The sequence below is a fragment of the Globicephala melas genome, chromosome 9 (assembly GCF_963455315.2).
Source record: "Globicephala melas chromosome 9, mGloMel1.2, whole genome shotgun sequence".
Classification (NCBI taxonomy): domain Eukaryota; kingdom Metazoa; phylum Chordata; class Mammalia; order Artiodactyla; family Delphinidae; genus Globicephala; species Globicephala melas.
In genome coordinates, this window is record NC_083322.1 from 50,652,346 (window position 1) to 50,673,788 (window position 21,443).

At 37.0% G+C, this 21,443-nt stretch overlaps 1 protein-coding gene across 5 annotated transcripts in view; it reads right to left on the bottom strand.

The window, feature by feature from the left end:
* PALS2 (protein associated with LIN7 2, MAGUK p55 family member) overlaps positions 1–21,443 on the bottom strand; it is a 102,863-nt gene that overhangs the window by 45,524 nt on the left and 35,896 nt on the right. For 3 of the 5 annotated variants that reach the window (XM_030857366.2, XM_060304523.1, XM_060304524.2), the window contains exon 2: positions 3,710–3,828. The exons of 1 other annotated variant lie outside the window; for it this stretch is intronic. In XM_030857366.2, the coding sequence (XP_030713226.1) occupies positions 3,710–3,826 (117 nt within the window). In that variant the 5' untranslated portion in view covers positions 3,827–3,828. Of the gene's footprint in view, positions 1–3,709; positions 3,832–21,443 lie in introns of all 5 variants that reach the window. One more of the 5 variants, XM_060304525.1, reaches the window with a different exon arrangement.

A 21,443-nucleotide genomic window follows, 5' to 3' on the forward strand; every position in this document is an offset into this window, starting at 1 on the left:
GCGGGATCTTCCCAGACCAGGGCTCAAACCCATGTCCCCTGCATTGGTAGGTGGATTCTTAACCACTGCACCACCAGGGAAGCCCCGCATCCCTGACTTTTTATACAACCTTAAGACATTACTTTTACCACTTCCTGAATAATGAGAGTATCTTACAATTGTATGAATCACTAAGTCCTTCCTTTTGGGCTATCATCTGCACATATTTCATTTATCCACATGCTGTAAATGCCACAAGACACTACTATTATTTCATCTTAAAAATCAGTATTATTTTATATTTACCCACTAATGTTCCCTTTATTTTGTCATTCTTTCTGCCTGAAGAACTTCCTTTTGCAGTTACTGTTGAGTAAATAGAGACAATTTTTCTCAGATTTTGTTTGTCTGAAAAGAAAATCCTCATTTTGCTTTCATTTCTGAAAGTTGCTTTTGCTGAATTTTTTTTTTTTTTTTTTTGCAGTACGCGGGCCTCTCACTGTTGTGGCCTCTCCTGTTGTGGAGCACAGGCTCCGGACGTGCAGGCTCAGCGGCCATGGCTCACGGGCCCAGCCGCTCTGCGGCATGTGGGATCTTCCTGGACCGGGGCATGAACCCGTGTCCCCTGCATCGGCAGGCAGACTCTCAACCACTGAGCCACCAGGGAAGCCCTGAAAAGAGAATTTGAGGTTGGCAGTGTTTTTCTTTGAGCACTTTAAGGATCTCAATCCACTCTGTTATGCCTTCCATAGTTCCTGTTTTATTGCTAACCATTAGTATTAGTGTTTCTCCTTAATATGTCTTTCTTCTCCAGTTGCTTTACAAAATTTCACTTTATCTTTGATTTTCAGGAGTTTGTGATATTCTGAGGAATGTTTTGCTTTGTATTTTCCCTGACAGGGGGTTCACTTGTCTTCTTGAATCTATCAGTTGATGTTGTTGTTCATTAGGTTTGAAAATTCTCGGCCATTGTGTCTTGAACTATTTCTTCTGTCCCATTCCCCCTCTCCCTCTTTCCGGGATATTAATTACATGTGTATTTAATCTTTTTGAGAATGCCTCACATATTATCTTTTCCAGACATACTTTTCTATGAATTTCGGTTTAGATATTTTCTGTTGACCTGTCTTCAAATTCACTAATCTTCTTTTCTGCTGTGTTTAGTCTTCTACTGGCTTGGCCAAAAAGTTCATTCGGTTAACAAATATGTTTTCAATAAAATTCCTGGTGAAGATGAAAAATGTGTCTTTTATTTTTACTTAAAACCGAATGAACTTTTTTGCCAACCCAATATTAAACCCATCAAATGAGCTCTTAACCAGATATTGTATTTTTGAGTCCCTGAATACCCATTTGTTTTTAATTCTTATTTTCTAGTAATATTTTAAATGTCTTCATTTTTTCCCACTTTTTTCTTCTATTAAAAATATGCTATTTAGGGACTTCCCTGGTGGTCCAGTGGCTAAGACTCCAAGTTCCCAATGCAGGGGGCCGGGGGTTTGATCCCTGGTCAGGGAACTAGATTCCACAAGCTGCAACTAAGAGTTCACATGCCACAACTAAAGATCCCACACACAGCAACTAAGACCCAGTGCAGCCAAATAAATAAATAAAATATTTTTTCAAGTCTCCAAAAACAAGGTATCACTTAAAAAAAATGTTATTTAAAAATCTTTGTCTATAAACTTTAATAAAAGGGTCATCTATGAGACTGCTTCTGTTGTTTTTTTCATGATTATTAGTCACATGCTCCTGCCTTTCCACAGGTCTTGCAGTGTTTGGCTCACTGTCTCCTCAGCAATTTATCCATTTTTCTCCCTACTTGTGCTGGGAGTGTTGGCCTGCTGTGACTTATTATCTCTTTCCTGGAAGAAGGTCCTCCCTTCCTCCTGGGATTTCTGTGCCTTCAATTTAAGGAATACCCAACTATTATTGCTTTTATTTTTTGAGAAGCTGCTTGAATGTTGGATACTACTGGGTCATTCTCTTCCTAATTTCAATTTTATCATCAAAAGATTACAGTAGCACTTCAGCTGCTCAAAAGTCATCCAGCCATTTCACTTGTTAAGAACAGTGAACAAGATAATCTTCTGAAAGGCCAATATCAGTGACACAAAAGTGAATCATTTTTTATGCACAGAAATTCTTAAGAATACACACACACACACACAGACACACAAACACAGCTTGTGCTGTGGTAGAAAGAGCACAGAATTTGAAGAAGCAAGATCTGGCCTAAATATTTTTGTCATTTACTAGCTAAGTGACCCTAGGCAAATAATTTTTCTATTTTTAAAACTTAGTTTTCAATTCATAAAGTTGTTGCAAAGATGAAACAGTATATTTTAAAAACCCTTATAAACAATAAGCACATTGTAAGATGCCTTACATAATATTATCTAGTTTTGAAATCTACATCTAAAAGCTGTAAATTAAATAAACATGGGGATGGGGTGTAATAGATACACTGGCAATAAAAACTGACAACCAACAGTAAGTATGACATAAAGGGAGAAGTAAACACTACTTTTAAAGTAGCAATAAGAGCTCAGGGCGAGCAATTTAATTAACAGGCTTAAACAGCCCTTACTTATTTCAACAGACCCTGAAACTATTACTTTATCTCAACACAGTATAGTGACTGATATTTGTGACAAGAAGCTTGTACCTGAAGGAAAATCATATCCTATATATTATTATTAAAGGAATATCTAACAAAATTTTGAAAGACTACAATAAAAAATGACTAAAATAAAAATTCTAGTTGGGTGATCTGCAAGTGGATAAGTTTCTACTTAGAAACCAAAGCTTTTATGTCATATGACCTTAGAATGATTACACTGATGAATAAAATGAAGAATCTGCATCATTAACTCACTCCTACTAATAGAACACTTTGTAAAAAGTATGATTTTTCAGAACTCTTAGAAGAAGACAAGTAAGAGACTATGGCTAAAAAATGATCACAGGAGAGGGTGAAATCAACATTTTAGGAATGACAAGATGGTTACATGAAGAAAAGGTCAGAGACATAAACGATAAGGTCCTACTGTATAGCAAAGGGAACTATATTGAGTCTTGTAAGAGAAATAAAAGGGAAGAAAAGAAAAAGTCAGAGAGGGTATATGGCACAGGTTCTTGAAAGCAAGAATCATCTGAAGAATGGAAGAGCACGGTTGTGAAATAGTTAATACACTAAGCTTTAGTGACATTTACAAAAATTATTACAGGGAAATAGTATAATTGAAATAAACTGGGCCAAAAAATGGTTGTGAAAGTATATTTATGGATGAGTTAAAAAGATTACTAAAGAGTTGATTATGGAAACAGACTCAAAATGTCAGGGTTACCAAGAAAAAACAAGATTTCAAAAAGTACTATATATAGGAAGTCAAGAACTGAAATGAAAAAACAGGTACATGGTCCAATGTAAAAGAAGAAAGTCAGTACCTTGTTGTTGAAAACGGAGACACGATGAGAATCTTTTCCACAGACCTCCATTATAATACGACTGTTCAGTTATTATTTCCCTAAAACTTTAAAGTCAGCATAGAAAAGGCAAAAGTGGTCTAACGTCTGTGTACAGTAAGATCTCATTAGCTGTTAACTGTTATTATTTGCTAACAAAGCCTAAGGTATATTAACCAGGTTCTAAAACAGTAATCTGAAAAGACCTCTGTAAAAACAATTAAAAAAATAATTTAGTTATCTTATGAATAAACCAATATACCTTAGCAAGTGATTTTACAATAGGATTCTCCATTATTCCCTTGAGGAAAATTAGGTCTATTTCTTCTGCTCCTGTAGATGAGGGCAGCTCCGTAAGGTTATCCAACACTTGCTGCATTGCTGCTGAGATAAAAGCAATAGTAAAAAAAAAAAAAAAAAAAGCAAACCTTAAATTCCAAGCTATTACGAAATACAACTATAAAATAATTCAAGTAAAAAGACATTATCAATTAACACTCTTTTGAAAAGTCACATTTAAAGAACTGAATGGTTGAATAGTAGAAATTTCAAATGCACTTTCCATGAATTAGCAGGAGGATAGGTTTTTACATGCAATTTGGGGTTTACCAGACTATATAAGGCATACTTAGAACCTTATACTTGTTTTTTATTTTTCAAATTTAAAAACATTACTCAAGAAGAAATATAAAATTGTAACAGAGCAATAAAAAAAAGATTAATCAAGAAACTTCCAGCAAGCCCAGAACCAGATGACTTCACCAGTGAATTCAAGAACTAAAACCATTACTTCACAAAGTCTTCCAAAAAAAAGTAGAAGAGGAAGGAACGCTTCCCAACCATTCTGTGAGATCCTGATACTAAATCCAGACGAAGACATCACAAGAAGACTACAGCCAATATCTTTTACAAGTACAGAGGCAAAAATCTTTAATAAAACACTAGCAAACTGAATCCAGCAACAAATGAAAAGGACTGTACACAATGACCAAGTACAATTTATCCCAGGAGTGCAAGGGTGGTTTATCAACATATGATAATCAATCAGTGTAATACACTGTATTAATAAAACAAAACCACACGGTATCTCAATAGGCACAGAGAAAGCATTTGACAAAATCGAATACCTTTCATGATAAAAAACATTCAACTAGGAATAGAAGGAAATTTCCATTTCCTCAAGGGCATCTATGAAAAACCCATAGCTAACATCATACTTAATGGTGAAAGACTGGATGCTTTCCCATAGATCAGGAACAAGGCAAGGATTTCTACTCTTGCCATTTCTCCTCAACACTGTACTGGAGGGTCTAGCCATGGCAGTTAGGCAACAAAAAGAAATAAAAGGCATCCAGATGAAAAATGAATAAGTAAAACTATCTCTTTTTGCAGATGACATGACCTCCTATATAGAAAATCCTAAGGAATAGATACAAAAGATTTATTAGAACTAAATAAATGAGTTCAGTAGGGTTGCAAGATAGAAGATCAAAATACAAAAATGAATTGTATTTCTATACACTAGCAATGAACAATCTGAAAATGAAATTAAGAAAACCATTCCTTTTACAATAGCATTAAAACAATAAAAATCATTAGAAATAAATGTAACAAAAGAACTGTAAGATTTTTACAGTGAAACTATAAAACATCATTGAAAGAATTAAAGACGACTTAAATAAATAAAAAGATACCCATATTCATGGATTCTATAGAAGACTTACTGTTGTTAAGATGGCAATATTTCTCAAATTGACCTACAGGTTTAATGCAATCCCTATTAAAATCTCAGCTCCCCTCGCCCTTTCTGGTAGAAACTGTTATATAAGCTGATACAAAAATTCATGTGGGAAATGCAATGAACCCAGTATAGCCAAACAATCTTCAAAAAGAACAAAGCTGGAAGACTCACACTTACTTCAAAACTGACTAAAAAGCAACAGTAATCAAGACTGTGTGGTACTAGCATAAAGACATATAACTGAGAGTCCATAAATAAATCCACTTTACGGTCATTAGATTTTCAACAAGAGTGGCAAGACAATTCAAAGGAAGAAAGAACAGTCTTTTCAAAAATGAATTTGGGACAACTGGATATGCATATGAAGAAGGTACAGCCAGACCCCTACTTCATTCAGTATCATAGCCTTAATTTTATTCAGATTAGTTTTATTAATTTTATTTTCCCTTGATGCTTCTTTAGAATAAGTCTACTAATAGTGCAGTTTGTTTTTAATATTTTTATTTTTTATTAAAATAAAACACTGTCAAAAGTCAGATTGTATTACTAAGTGGCTTATAATGAAATACAGCAGTTCTCTGTTCCATGCCGTCAGCCTCCTTCCCAACTTATCCTATTCTACAGAAGCAACTACTTTGAATTTGTTGTTTCTTTTAATCACAGCTGTATTTCTGGGTAATGTGCTAATATTGCTACTTTTTAATTTACCCATTTTATATATTATTTATTTTTGTTAGAATAGTACTAGTGTGATGCTTTTACTTCCCCCTATCTCCACACTGGCAATTTTTATTTATTTTTATTTGTTTTGGCTACCCCATGCAGCATATGGGATCTTAGCTCCCCGACCAGGGATTGAACCTGCACCCCCTGCACTGGAAGTGCACAGTCTTAACCAATGGACAGCCAGGGAAGCCCCCAGACTGGCAATTTTTAAAATAAAATCAACAGTTAGTGCTTTTCATATAGGACTCCTACAAGTTTTTTCCCAAATGTTCCAACAAACTTCTCCCATTTCTATCAGTTTTTCCAAATGCTCAAATATCAGAACTATTCCCTGACTTCTAACCCTGAACTCTCTCCCAAGTATTTTTCTCTCGCACTTTAATTGGAACAGGTTCATCTTTAGGTCTCCTTCTCAGTATGTATAAATGAGTGACAATTTTGGAAGTAAAGAGGTAAACAGGAGAAAAATGTGCATTTACAACAAGCAGAAGGAAAACTGATATTGAGGTAAGATGAAGAAAGAAGACACTAGAAAATAAAGAATATAAGCAAAGTTTACTTCATAATTTTGCTTGAAGTCCAAAGTGTACTCTGGGCAGGGAACAACAGAATCAACAATCTGTAGAAGTATTCTTACCCTGTGGCTATAAACGTAGTTAACTCTACTTTTCATAAGTACTTTTTTCTTTCCTTTGACATTCTATGTATGTCTTTATTTTTATTTCGGAAAATTCCAAACATACACAAACGGAGACAATAACACACCCAACAATTATCAGCTCTAACAATTAGCAACTCACGGCCAATTTTGTTTCATACCCCCATATACTTTCTAACCTACAGAGCTTTGAGGCAAATCCCAGAGGTCGTATTTCAGTGTTTATGTCTACAAGATCAGGACTCTTTTTAAACAATGTAACAACACTGTTAGCACACCTAACAAAGTAACAGTAATTCCTTAGTATCATTAAATATATAGCTGGTGTTCAAATTTCCAGTTGTACTGAAGATTTTTTTTTAAATGTATCTTCTATATTGGTTCTTGTGGCGTTTGAATTTTTATATCTCTGCTTAATTAAGTGGGAAGAAAAGTGGCAGAGACTGTGAAATATACCCTTGGTTATTTTGAAGACCTCTGTAAGTTGTTACTGATTCTTTAGTATATGAAATTTAATTATAAACTAGTAAGTCTGTCAATATTCCATGTCCTGAAAAGGGAATCCAGATTATTAAGTTGCCAAACATTCCCAAACTAATTGGTATACTTAATGGAGTTTTAATAAAAACAGTAGACCCCCTATATAACCATGTTTTCAGGCCAAGTCTGGCTTGGTCTTCCCTCCACTAAGGAAATGGCCTGGCTGGGGAGCTCCAGGGAACTTGGGCTGAGGAGGCAGGGCAGTGGGGTAAACTGATACAGCTCTACACAGGCTAGGGAGGCCAGTCTGGAGTGAATGTTGTGCTGGTAAAGGTCACGGGAATCTGGTATTTTTACTGCCATTTATTTTTGTGAAGAAGTAAATCATGAGCTTTGCAATGAAATCTTGAAGGGGACCTCATGTCCCCGAGGGGCACATGCCCCCAAAATCTTCAAACAGGAGACTGATATTCTACTGTCCAGACTTTGGGATATCAAGTACAAACCCTGACTCCTTGTGGAGGATGGTCCAAGACTGCAACAGCTGGAAACCCAAGGAAGTCAGAATTGCTACAACTATCTGCATAGGATGAAACTTATGGACACCATCTACGCCTCTGAAAACCCACTTCGAGCTGAAGGCTGGCATCCCTATTCCTTAATGGGCAAGATTTTCGGCTCCTATCTGCTAGATCTTCCGAAACACTAGTAATCCTTTCAAGGGTGTCTGCAAGCCCTTCACCGATACCCTGCTGGATGGCTGAGACAGCCTGCCATGGGACATGGGTCTGTGTCCAGAGAGAGTACCTGTGCTAACAGGGGGCCCTGACTGAGCTGGCCCTGTGGTCAAAGTTCAAAGTGGGAGCTCTCAGCAACACCTCCGTCAGCAGCCAAAGACCTAACCCAGTCTCCTGACGTCTCCCAACAGCCATCAGGTGACACACCTCCTCTACAGTCAGAAGAGTAAACATGCCAATCACTTCCTCAAACCAAAGAGCTTTAAGGACAACTACAGTGGATCCTCGAACAGCATGGATATGAACTACTCAGGTCCACGTATGTGTGGACTATTGTCAGTAAACATGTACTACAGTACTAATCATCTGCTGTTGGCTGAATTTACCAACATGGAACTGGGGAGACAGCATAAGGGGATTTTCCACTGTGTGGAGGGTGGGTGCTGCTGTTCAAGGTTCAACTGTATAACACACTGGGGAGTACTCTGCGATGGAACTGAAGGACCTCATGGGAGACAGAGACAGACAGACTGCAGTGTGCTTGCCAGGCAGCCCACAGGTCATCTGGTTCTGCAGGCCCAGAGTGGGCTAGCTGAAGCCCCTTTGAGTCCAGAGCTCTTAGAGCTCATACCTAGAGGATCATTCCCTAGCCCTTTCTTACGGGCAGTTTCAGAACATGTGCTAAGACTTGATTTTCCCCTGGTGGCACTCTTCTGGAGTTGATTTCAGATGTTATTCTTAATGTTTACTGTCAAAAAGTCCTCACTTAGTTCACTTGCCCCGTTCCAGGCTATTTAATTCCAAAGGTGAGAGTTGGGGTGAAGGGACTTGCTATTTTCCATATCTTCCCCTTTTGAATGGAAACTATTTGGATTTAGGGAGTCGCAGAGTTGACAGGTGGGAAAAGCAGACAGGAACTGGTGAGGAGGTTAGGTGAGGGGGTGGGTGAGTGTGGAACAACCCACCCTGGTGCTCCGGTTACACCAGGATGTCAAACATCAGCATAACTTCCCAGACATGCAAGGATCTGCCCTAACACCTTTACTCCATACTCTGTCATGAATAAAATTCATAACGTTCGAACACCTGGCATAATCCCAATCTCCCTCGTTTATTGGGATGTTATCGGACAGGGTGAAGAAATAATTGCCCCTCACAGGCCAACTCACTGGCTTATAAATTAGTTATCTAATAACATTAACTATCAAAAAAAATACAACAGTTCTTTTTAACTAAATTATCCTAAAAGCATTTGAAAAAAGTAAATATGAGAAAATTACAACAAAGAGCAGTGAGAGAGAATTAACGTCATAAAATATTAAAACATAAACTAAATCTGGGACTTGCCTGGGCGCAGTGTTTAAGAATCCGCCTGCCAATGCAGGGGACACGGGTTCGAGCCTGGGTCCAGGAAGATCCCACATGCCATGGAGCAACAAAGCCCATGTACCACAACTACTGAGCCTGCACTCTAGAGCCTGCGAGCCACAACTACTGAGCCCACAAACCACAACTACTGAAGCCCGTGTGCCTAGAGCCCATGCTCTGCAACAAGAGAAGCCACCACAACAATAAGCCCGCGTACTGCAGTGAAAAGTAGCCCCACTCACTGCAACTAGAGAAAGCCCGTGCGCAGCAGCGAAAACCCAATGTAGCCAAAAAATAAATTAATTAATTAAAAAAACATTAACTAAATCTATAATAACCACTCAGACACGGATTACCACAAGGCAACTCTTGTATGTGAAAGCTTAATATATGAAACAGGAAGCTCTCTGTAGTGGGAACCTTGCAAAGTTGAGCTGGAGCCAGAGAAGCAGGGAAGTGTCCCAATTTACTCAAGAGATTCCAGGAAGAAAGGAAAGTCCCAAAACTCAGAAAGTAAGTTTCCTACAAGTTTCACACCTCCTCCTTAATTACAGGAGGATGGACTCTTTAATCAGAAGCCAGATTCAATGACATACAAATGGGGTTCCTATTTAAACTGAAGAAAATTTAATATATTTAATCTAGGCCCTTCAATTACAAATATGATCACTACACATCAAGGATCACTACACATGAATACTAAAAGCGTGAATGCAACTCACCAAATTCAACAAATAAATATTAACTGCCAAAGAAACAGACTTACTATCTACCAGGGGAATAAAACAAAAGAAAAGAAAGAGCAAAAGAAAGAAAAAGATTAAATCATAGGGTGGGTTGGGGGTGGGAATATCAGGGATCAAACTAAAGAATTTTCCCACTAGAAAAGGGCAAAGTATGAGAAACATGCTATGGATCATGAAAGAACAAAATTTACAAGGTAATGGGAAATTCAAAAATAGAAAGAATTAAAACAGAAAGCAGAAATTAATCCAAGAAGAAAAAAGAAAAAAACCCATAGATTTAATCAATCCCTGCTGGCTGTTTCAAAGGTCCAATAAAAAGAGACTGATACTTGGCTAGTCTGATTAAGAAAAGAGAAGACACAAATAACCTTAGGAATGCAATGAGAAAATAACTGCAGGCATGAAGAAGATTCAAAAGAAAACACAGTGAACAACGTTATTGTAAAATCCAGTCGAGCAGAGATTTTCTAGGAAAATGTCAATTACTGAAATTTAGGAAGAAGAGGTAGAAATTAAAACAGATCATAATAGAAGAAATTAAAAAGGCTTTCAAAAATCTACTATTTTAAAAAGACATTAGGCCTCATGTATGACAAACCCACAGCAAACATTATTCTCAATAGTGAAAAACTGAAAGCATTTCCTCTAAGATCAGGAACAAGACAAGGATGCCCACTCTCACCACTATCATACAACACAGTTTTGGAAGTCGTAGCCATTGCAATCAGAAGAAAAAGAAATCAAAGGAATCCAAATTGGAAAAGAAGAAGTAAAACTATCACTGTTTGCACATGACATGATACTATACATAGAAAATCCTAAAGATGCCACCAGAAAACTACTAGAGCTAATCAATGAACTTAGTGAAGTCACAGAATACAAAATTAATACACAGAAATCTCTTGCATTCCTATATACTAACAATGAAAGATCAGAAAGAGAAGTTAAGGAAACAATCCCATTTACCACTGCAACAAAAAGAATAAAATACCTAGGAATAAACCTAACTAAGGAGGAAAAAGACCTGCATGCAGAAACCTATAAGATTCTAATGGAAGAAATCAAAGATGACACAAATGGAGAAATATACCATATTCTTGGATTAAAAGAATCAATATTGTGAAAATGACTATACTCCCCAAAGCAATCTACAGATTCAATGCAATCCTTATCAAATTAGTAATGGCATTTTTTATAGAACTAGAACAAAAAAATCTTAAAATTTGTATGGAGACACAAAAGACCCTGAAGAGCCAAAGCAATCTTGAGGGAAAAAAATGGAGCTAGAGGAATCAGACTCGCTGACTTCAGACTATACTACAAAACTACAGTAATCAAGACAATATGATACTGGCACAAAAACAGAAATATAGATCAACGGAACAGATCAATGGAAAGCCCAGAGATAAACCCACGCACCTATGGTCAACTAATCTATGACAAAGGAGGCAAGGATATACAATGGAGAAAAGACAGTCTCTTCAATAAGTGGTGCTGGGAAAACTGGACAGCTACATGTAAAAGAATGAAATTAGAACACTTCCTAACACCATACACAAAAATAAACTCAAAATGGATTAAAGACCTAAATGTGAGACCAGACACTATAAAACTCTTAGCAGAAAACATAGCCAGAACACTCTATGACATGAATCACAGCAAGATCTTTTTTGACCCACCTCCTAGAGTAACGAAAAAAAAAAGGGACCTAATTAAACTTAAAAGCTTTTGCACAGCAAAGGAAACCATAAACACGATGAAAAGACAACCCTCAGAATGGGAGAAAATATTTGCAAACGAAGCAACTGACAAAGGATTAATCTCCAAAATATACAAACAGCTCATGCAGCTCAATATATTAAAAAAAAACCCAAAAAACACCCAATCAAAAAATGGGTGGGGACTTCCCTGGTGGCACAGTGGTTCAGATTCTGCCTGCCAATGCAGGGGACATAGGTTCGATCCCTGGTCCAGGAAAAACCCACATGCCACAGAGCAACTAAGCCGGTGCGCCACAACTACTGAGCCTGCACTCTAGAGCCTGCAAGCCACAACTACTGAGCCTGCAAGCCACAACTACTGAAGTCTGTGGGCCTAGAGCCCATGCTCTGCAACAAGAGAGGCCACCACAATGAGAAGCCCGGGCGCTGCAATGAACAGTAGCCCCACTCACTGCAACTAGAGAAAGCCTGTGCACAGTAATGAAGACCCAATGCAGGCAAAAATAAATATAAATTAAAAAAGAAAGAAAAAAAAAAAGAAATCCCAACAGGATTTTGGGGTAATGTTTTTCTAAAATTTACTTGAAAGAGAAAATACGTAAAACCAACCAATACGTCTGGAAAAAAGCGTAACTGTAGAGGAGGTGCCTGTGCTATTAAGTATAAAAACACTATAAATTAAACTGGTGCAGTACTGGCACAGCAACAGAGAAATCTTGAATAACTAAATAGGAGTTAATATATGTGAAAGGTGACATTTCAAATCAGTGGGAGGTAGGGTTCAGTTAAATATGGTAGATTGACTACTTGAGTTTACAGTCTTTCCCTTTAGAATCTCTATTAAAACAGCAGCAAAGTATTGATAAAGGTTAAAAAAAGAAAACCCACAAGCATAAAGAGAATGGCGAAAGAGGAAGAAAAACAGACCAAAAAATAGCAAAAATATTTGTAAGTATGTAAGTGGTAGGAATAGAAACTAACTTGGAGCAAAGAAGCAGTAGATTCTACCTCCTAAATATTTCTGGAATCAGATAACATGAGTCCTAGTCATCATCATTTCTTGCCCAGACTATACAAGAGCCTCCTACATATATACAGATTTCTTATGAGTGATATGTATCTCACCTACAAGGAATTAATTAAAATGTAAATTTTATGGCCAGTGAGCCTTTAAAATGCACTACTAGGTTAAACAATCTGCACTACCCTTTGTAGCTTTAGCCACACCAATCCTTCCCCTGTCCTGATGCAAAGTCCTCCCCGCAACTTACCACCACATTGGTGTACCTAATTCATACGCATCCTTCAGGAGCAGAATTTCTATGTCCTTAGCAGCACCAATTAGGATAAATTCTCCTAATATACACTTTTGTAGTAGTCTATGCTTTATAACTCTGATCAACCTGTAATTAAATATTTTGTTATTTATTTAATGTATGATTTTCTTTCTAAACTCTTAGGTCTGATGAGTGCAGAAATCTTATCTGTCTTGTTCAAACTTATATTCCCAGCAACTAGCCCACAGTCTGGTACATCACAAGTCCTCAATAATAGAGTTTCAGTCACAAAAATGTAACATATTTCTGTTACTAAAATGAAGAATAGTTTTCAAATTATATATTGTTATTTATAAATAAAATGTCTGTATAATACTTGGAATCAGTGAAATGTGGTATGGTTTACAAAGCAGTAATCTTAAAGCTATTAACTTTCCACAAATTGTATAACAAGCAACAAAGATAGAAGTGGTATCTTTCAATGCTTAGTCTACTAAAATGGCAAGCTTTTACAGAATTTCTTACATATAAATACATTTCTAACTTTCTACAATATAGATCAGTAAGAAGACAAATTTAATAAAATGAATGGTATTTACTCACATATATTCTGTTCCAAAAGCTTTCTAGAGTTGTTTTACAAAAGCATTTCTCCCCAGTTTTAGAACTATAAGTACTTAAATGAACTGTTTTTAACATAGGACTAGAGTCTATTTCAGTATTAAAAATCCTTTTGTAATCACATGTGTGGTATATTCACTCCCATTTAATTCAACGAACTAAAATCCCCAATGAAAATATGACAGGTAAATTAAGTTTTCATAAGACGTTAAAAATTATTTCTGCTCTTATACTTTGTAGATAGAATAACAGTTATTTTGACAGAACCATACTGCATAATTTGCAGATTCAGAAAATGAAAAACAAAACCTTATTCTGTGTGCATTTGGAAATATTTAAGCAAAAACTTAAAGGAATTATCTAAGTCATTTGGACTACTTCTAATGTATTTTCAATACAGCAGGAAAAAATTTTTTAAATACATTTCCAGGAAATGGTACAGAAAACTGGATTGAAATTGAAATTTGGATTGACTTGCCAGCAAGACAGCAGAGTAGAAGGCTCACCCCTTCTTACAAAAACACCAAAATCACAACTAACTGCTGAACAACCATTGACAAAAACAAAAACAAAAAAAACCTCTGGAACCTACCAAAAAAGATACCCTACATCCAAAGACAAAGCAACAACAAGATGGCAGGCCACCCACCGGGTGGGCAACACGTGAACTGGAAAATAATTATACCAGGGAAGTTCTCCCACAGGAGTGAAAGTCTTGAGCCCCATGTCAGTCTTCACAGCCTGGGGTACTGGCAACAAGAGAGAAGAAGCCTCATCCACTAGATGAAGGCAGACAGCAGAAGCAAGAAGAACTACAATCCGGCAGGCTGCAGAACGGAAACTGCAAGCACAAGAAGTTAGACAAAATTAGACAGCAGGGGAATATGTCCCAGATGATGGAATAAGCTAAAACCCCAGAAGAACAATTAAGTGAAGTAGAGATAGACAATCCACCAAAAAAAAGAATTCAGAGTAATGACAGTGAAGACGATCCAAGATCTTGGGAAAAGAATGAAGGCACAGATTGAGAAGATACGAGAAATGTTTAACAAGACCTAGAAGAACTAAAAAACAAACAGAGATGAACAATACAATAACTGAAATGAAAAATACACTAGAAGGAATCAATAGCAGAGTGACTGAGGCAGAAGAACAGATAAGTGAGCTGGAAGACAGAATGATGGAAATCACTGCCATGGAACAAAATAAAGAAAAAACAATGAAAAGAAAGGAAGACAGTATAGGAGACCTTTGGGAAAACAATGAATGCACCAACATTCACATTATAGGGGTCCCAGAATGAGAAGAGAGAGAGAAAGGACCTAAGAAAATATTTGAAGAAATAATAGCTGAAAACTTCCATAACATGGGAAATAAAAGTCATCCAAGTCCAAGAAATGCAGGGTCCCAGGCAATAGACCCAACAACGAACATGCCAACACACATAGTAATCACACTGACAAAAAGTAAAAGCAGAGAGAAAATATTAAAAGCAATAAGGGAAAGCCAACAAGTAACATACAAGGGAACTCCCATAAGGTTATCAGTTGATTTCTCAGCAGAAACTCTGCAGACCAAAAGAACAAGGCACAATATATTAAAGTGATGCAAGGGAAGAAGCTATAATGAAGAATACTCTACACAGCAAGGCTCTCATTCAGTTTTGATGGAGAAATCAAAAGCTTTACAGACAAGTAAAAGCTAAGAGAATTCAGCACCACCAAACCAGCTTTGCAACAAATGCTAAAGGAACTTAGCTAATCAGAAAAGAAAAGGCCACTACTAGAAACAATAAAATTAAATGGAAAAGCTCACCAGTAAAGGCAATATCAAGTAAAGGTAGGAAAACATTTGAACACAAATATGCCATCAAAACCAGTAATTGTGAGAAGAGGAGAGCACAAATGCAGACTACTGGAAATGCACTTGAAATTAAAAGATGAGCAACTTAAAAGAATCTTTTTTATATATAGACTGCTATATCAATACATCATGGTAACTGCAAACCAAAAATCTACAATGGATACACACACACAAAAAAGGAATCCAAACACAACACTAAAGTTAGTCATCAAATCACAAGAGAACAAAAGAGACCTACAAAAACAAATCCAAAACAATTAAGAAAATGGAAACAGGAACATACACATCGATAAATACCTTAAATGTAAATGAATTAAATGCTCCAACCAAAAGACACAGACTGATGGAATGGATACAAAAACAAGACCCATATACAGGCTGTCTACAAGAGACCCACTTCGGATCTAGGGACACATACAGACTGAAAGTGAGGGGTTGGAAAAAGGTAATCCATACAAATGGAAATCAAAAGAAAGCTGGAGTAGCAATACTCATATCAGACAAAATAGACTTTAAAATAAAGACTGTTACAAGAGACAAAGAAGGATGCTACATAATTAGCAACGGATCAATCCAAGAAGAAGATATAACAATTGTAAATATATATGCACCCAACATAGGAGCACCTCAATATATAAGGCAAATGCTAACAGCCATAAAGGGAGAAATCGACAGTAACACTGGGGGACTTTAACATCCCACTTTCATCAATGGACAGATCATCCAGACAGAAGATCAATAAGGAAACACAGGCCTGAAATGACACATTAGACCAGATGGACTTAACTGATATTTAACAGCATTCCATCCAAAATCAGCAGTATACACCTTCTTCTCAAGTGCACATGGAACATTCTCCTGGATTGATCATATGCTGGGCCACAAAGCAAGCCTCAGTAAATTTAAGAAAACTGAAATCAGATCAAGCATCTTTTCCCAACAAAATACTGTAAGATTAGAAATCAACTACAAGAAAAAAACTGTAAAAAACACAAACACGTGGAGGCTAAACAATATGCTACTAAACAACTAATAGATCACTGAAGAAATCAAAGAGAAATCAAAGAGAAAAATAAAAAAATACCTGGAGACAAATGAAAACAAAAGCACAACGATCCAAAAACCTATAGGATGCGGCAAAACCAGTTCTGAGAGGGAACTTAACAGCAATACAACCTTACCTCAGGAAACAAGAAAAATCACACATAAACAACCTAATCTTATACCTAAAGCAACTAGAGAAAAAAGAACAAACAAAACCAAAGGTAGTAGAAGGAAAGAAATCATAAAGATCAGAGCAGAAATAAGTGAAATAGAGACAAAAACAATAGAAAAGATCAGTGAAACTGAAAGCTGGTTCTTTGAAAAGATAAACAAAATTGATAAACTTTTAACCAGACTCATCAAAAAAAAAAGGGAGAAGCCTCAAATCGATAAAATTAGAAATGAAAAAAAAGAAGTTACAACAGACACCACAGAAATACAAAGGATCATAAGAGACTACTACAAGCAACTATATGCCAATAAAATGGACAACCTGGAAGAAATGGACAAATTCTTAGAAGGGTGTAATCTCCCAATACTGAACCAGGAATAAATAGAAAATATGAACAGACCAATCACAAGTACTGAAATTGAAACTGTGATTAAAAAACTCCCAACAAACAAAAGTTCAGGACCAGATGGCTTCATAGGCAAATTCTACCAAATATTTAGAGAAGAAGAATTACCACCTATCCTTCCAAACCTATTCCAAAATATTGCAGAGGAAGGAATACTCCTAAACTCATTCTATGAGGCCACCATCACCCTAATACCAAAACCAGACAAAGATACCACAAAAAAAAGAAAATTACAGGCCAATATCACTGATGAACATAGATGCAAAAATCCTCAACAAACTACTAGCAAATAGAATCCAACAATAGATTAAAAGGATCATACACCATGATCAAGTGCGATTTATACTAGGGATGCAAGGATTTTTCAGTATCCACAAATCAATCAGTGTGATACACCACATTAACAAATTAAAGAATAAAAACCATCTGATCATCTCAATAGATGTAGAAAAAGCTTTTGATAAAATTCAACACCCATTTATGATAAAAACTCTCTAGAAAGTGGGCATAGAGGGAACTTACCTAAACATAATAAAAGGCCATATATAACAAACCTATAGCTAACATCATACTCAATGGTGAAAAGCTGAAAGCATTTCCTCTAAGGTCAGGAACAAGACAAGGATGTCCACTCTCACCACTTTTATTCAACATTGCTTTGGAAGTCCTAGCCAGAGCAATCAGAGAAGGAAAATAAAAGGAATCCAAATTGGAAAAGAAGAAGTAAAACCATCACTGTCTGCAGATGACATGATATTATACGTAGAAAATCCTAACGACGGTACCAGAAAACTACTAGAGCTCATCAATGAATTCAGTAAAGTGGCAGGATACAAAATTAATACACAGAAATCTCTTACATTTCTATGCACTAACATCAAAAGATCAGAAAGAGAAATTAAAGAAACACTCCCATTTACCATCGCATCAAAAACAATAAAATACCTAGGAATAAACTGACCTAAGGAGGCAGAAGACCTATACTCCGAAAACTATAAGACACTGATGTAATCAAAGATGACACAAACAGATGGAAAGAGATACTATGTTCTTGGATTGGAAGAATCAATATCGTCCAAATAACTGTATTACCCAAGGCAATCTACAGATTCAATGCAACACCTATCAAATTACCAATGGCATTTTTCACAGAACTAGAACAAAAAATTTTTTAATTTGTATGGAGACACAAAAGTCCCCGCACAGCCAAAGCAATCTTGAGTAAGAAAAACGGAGTTGGAGGAATTAGGCTCCGTAATGTCAGACTATACCACAAAGCTACAGTAATCAAGACAGTATGGTACTGGCACAAAAACAGAAATATAAATCAATGGAACTGGATAGAAAGCCCAGAAATAAACCCATGCACCTATGGTCAATTAACGTACGACAAAGGAGGCAAGACTATACAACAGAGGACAGTCTCTTCAATAAATGGTGCTGGGAAAACTGGACAGCTACATGTAAAAAAATGAAATTAGAACATTCTTTAACACCATACACAAAAATAAACTCAAAATGGATTAGACCTAAATGTAAGACTGGATACTATAACCCTCTTAGAGAAAAACACAGGCAAAACACTCTTCGATGTAAATCACAGCAATATCTTTTGTGAGCTGTCTCTTAAAGTAATGGAAATAAAAATAAACAAATGGGACCTAATTAAGCTCAAAAGCTTTTACACAGCAAAGGAAACTATAAACAAGACAAATAGACCACCCTCAGAATGGGAGAAAATATTTGTCAACAATGCTACCAACAAGAGATAAGTCTTCAAAATTTACAAACAGCTCATGCAGCTCTATATCAAAAAAACAAACAACCCAATCAAAAGATGGGCAGAAGACCTAAATAGATATTTCTCCAAAGATGACATACAGATGGCCAACAGGCACATGAAAAGATGCTCAACATCACTAATTATCAGAGAAAAGCAAATCAAAACTACAATGAGGTTATCACCTCACACCAGTCACACCGGCCATCATCAAAAAGTCTACAAACAATAAATGCTGGAGAGGGTGTGGAGAAAAGGGAATCCTCTTGCACTGTCGGTGGGAATGCAAATTGGTACAGCTGCTATGGAGAACAGTATGAAGATTCCTTAAAAAACTAAAAATAGAACTACCATATGATCCAGCAATCCCACTCCTGGGCATATATGCAGAGGAAAACTGTTTTGAAAGGATACATGCACCCCAATGTTTATTGCAGCACTGTTTACAATAGCCAAGACATGGAAGCAATCTAACTGTCCACTGACAGATGAATGGATAAAGAAGATGTGGTACACATATACTATGGAATATTACTCAGCCACTAAAAAGAATGAAATAATGCCATTTGCAGCAACGTGGGTAGACCTGGAGATTATTTTACTAAGTGAAGTAAGTCAGACAGAGAAAGACAAATACCATATGATATCACTTATATGCGAAATCTTAAAAAAAATGATACAAGTGAATTTATTTACAAAACAAACAGACTCATAGACTTAGAGAACAAATTTATGGTTACCAGGGCAGAAGGGTGAGATTGGGAGTTTAGGATTGACATGTACACACTATTCTATTTAAAATAACCAACAAGGACCTACTGAATAGCACAGGGAACTCTGCTCAATATTCTGTAATAACCTAAATGGGAAAAGAATTTGACATAGATATATGTATATGTATAACTGAATCACTTTGCTGTATGCCTGAAACTAACACAACACTGTTAATCAACTATGCTTCAATATAAAATAAAAAATAAAAAAAAATTTGGATCAAGTTAGGTTTTTTTATAATTTTTTTCTTTTTTTTTTTGCGGTACACGGGCCTTTCACTGTTGTGGCCTCTCCCATTGCGGAGCACAGGCTCCAGATGCGCAGGCTCAGCGGCCATGGTTCACGGGCCTAGCCACTCCGCGGCATGTGGGATCTTCCCGGACCGGGGCACGAACCCATGTCCCCTGCATCGGCAGGCGGACTCTCAACCACTGCGCCACCAGGAAAGCCCTATGATTAAATTTTGACACATGACTCGCGCGACTGATTTGACAGCAAGAGTTCATCTAAATCGTTAGGTCAATAAAAACACTTGTTTTCTATAAAATGACAATATGCAGTCAATACCTTAGTTCTCAAAATAGTATCTCGAAATTCTAGTTTAGTTATATTGAATCAAAGAAGAAAGTTAAACTTTAAATGTGCTCAGCTAACTTACTCAACATTAGCCGAGTGCTTATAAGCCAGACATGATGGTTGATGTGGAAGAAAATAGAGACACACTATCTTTCCTCCAAAAACTACATCTAGCAGAGTAGACCAAAATGTGTAAACAAATGAATAAAGCATGATGATAAGAACACTATGAAGGAATCAGAGAATTAAGTGACATAGCATAGTGGTTAAAAGCATGGACACTACCACTTAACTAGTCCTGAATGCCTGAGTATATGACTTAACCTCTCCAATTCAGTTTCCTTCATCTGTTAAATGGGGAACGGCAATAGTTACCTATTCTTACAGGGTTGTTGCATCTAAAGAATACATGGCAACTCCTGCAACAATACCTTCTAGTGCATTATTAACACTGAGTGAATACTGGAAAGGAGTAAAAGGTTAACTGTTTCTTTGATGGGAGTGGTGGGACGATAAAATGGGAGACACCCAGTGGAAGGCAACCCAGTGCAAAGAACCAAACAGTTCACCCTACTGAAAATCTTGAATTTATGATCAATGTTTAAAACCTTGAAACAAAACATGGAGCTATATTTCCCAAAGCATTCCTAGAGAAAATCTAAGCCTGGAGCCAACAAAAGAAAAGGGCAGGCACAGTGAGTGGATGGGCAGCCACTCATAGCAATTAAGGAACCCCATACACAAGGGCACACTTTTTGGCCTAAGTACCACAGACTTCTTTCCAGAGACAGGGGGCGCATGTCTTGCATCGGAAGGGTTCCTTACATGGATGTGGGGCCTAAACAAAGAGCAGAGAGGCTGAGGTGCATCTGGTTCTTCACAACAGACACTAGATGAGGAGGGGAGAGGGAAGGGAGACTATCCCACAGTGAATGCTCTAAAGCAGTGTTTCTCAAACAGGAGACTATTGGCATAATCCTTTTTGCATAGGATTGTTCTCCACCAAATGCCTGCAGTGTTCCTCAGGTATTCTGATAACCAAAAAATTCCCCTCACCACACTGCCTAACACTTCTAGGGGTGGCCCCGCCTTCTCCCCTTCTGTTCTTCCAACTTACAGCCTTGTACCAATATGTTCCAATGCCAGGGTAGATTCCTCCTCCCTCTTAATTTAGCTATTTGAGGGTTCCCAACTTGCTCACTAGTTCTCTGCCTAGAGTATCTGAAGGAGAAGCCCGCCATTTCAGACAGAGAGCTGGGGGGGGTGGGAGGACAGCCTATACAACGACAGAGGAAGTCCTCCACAG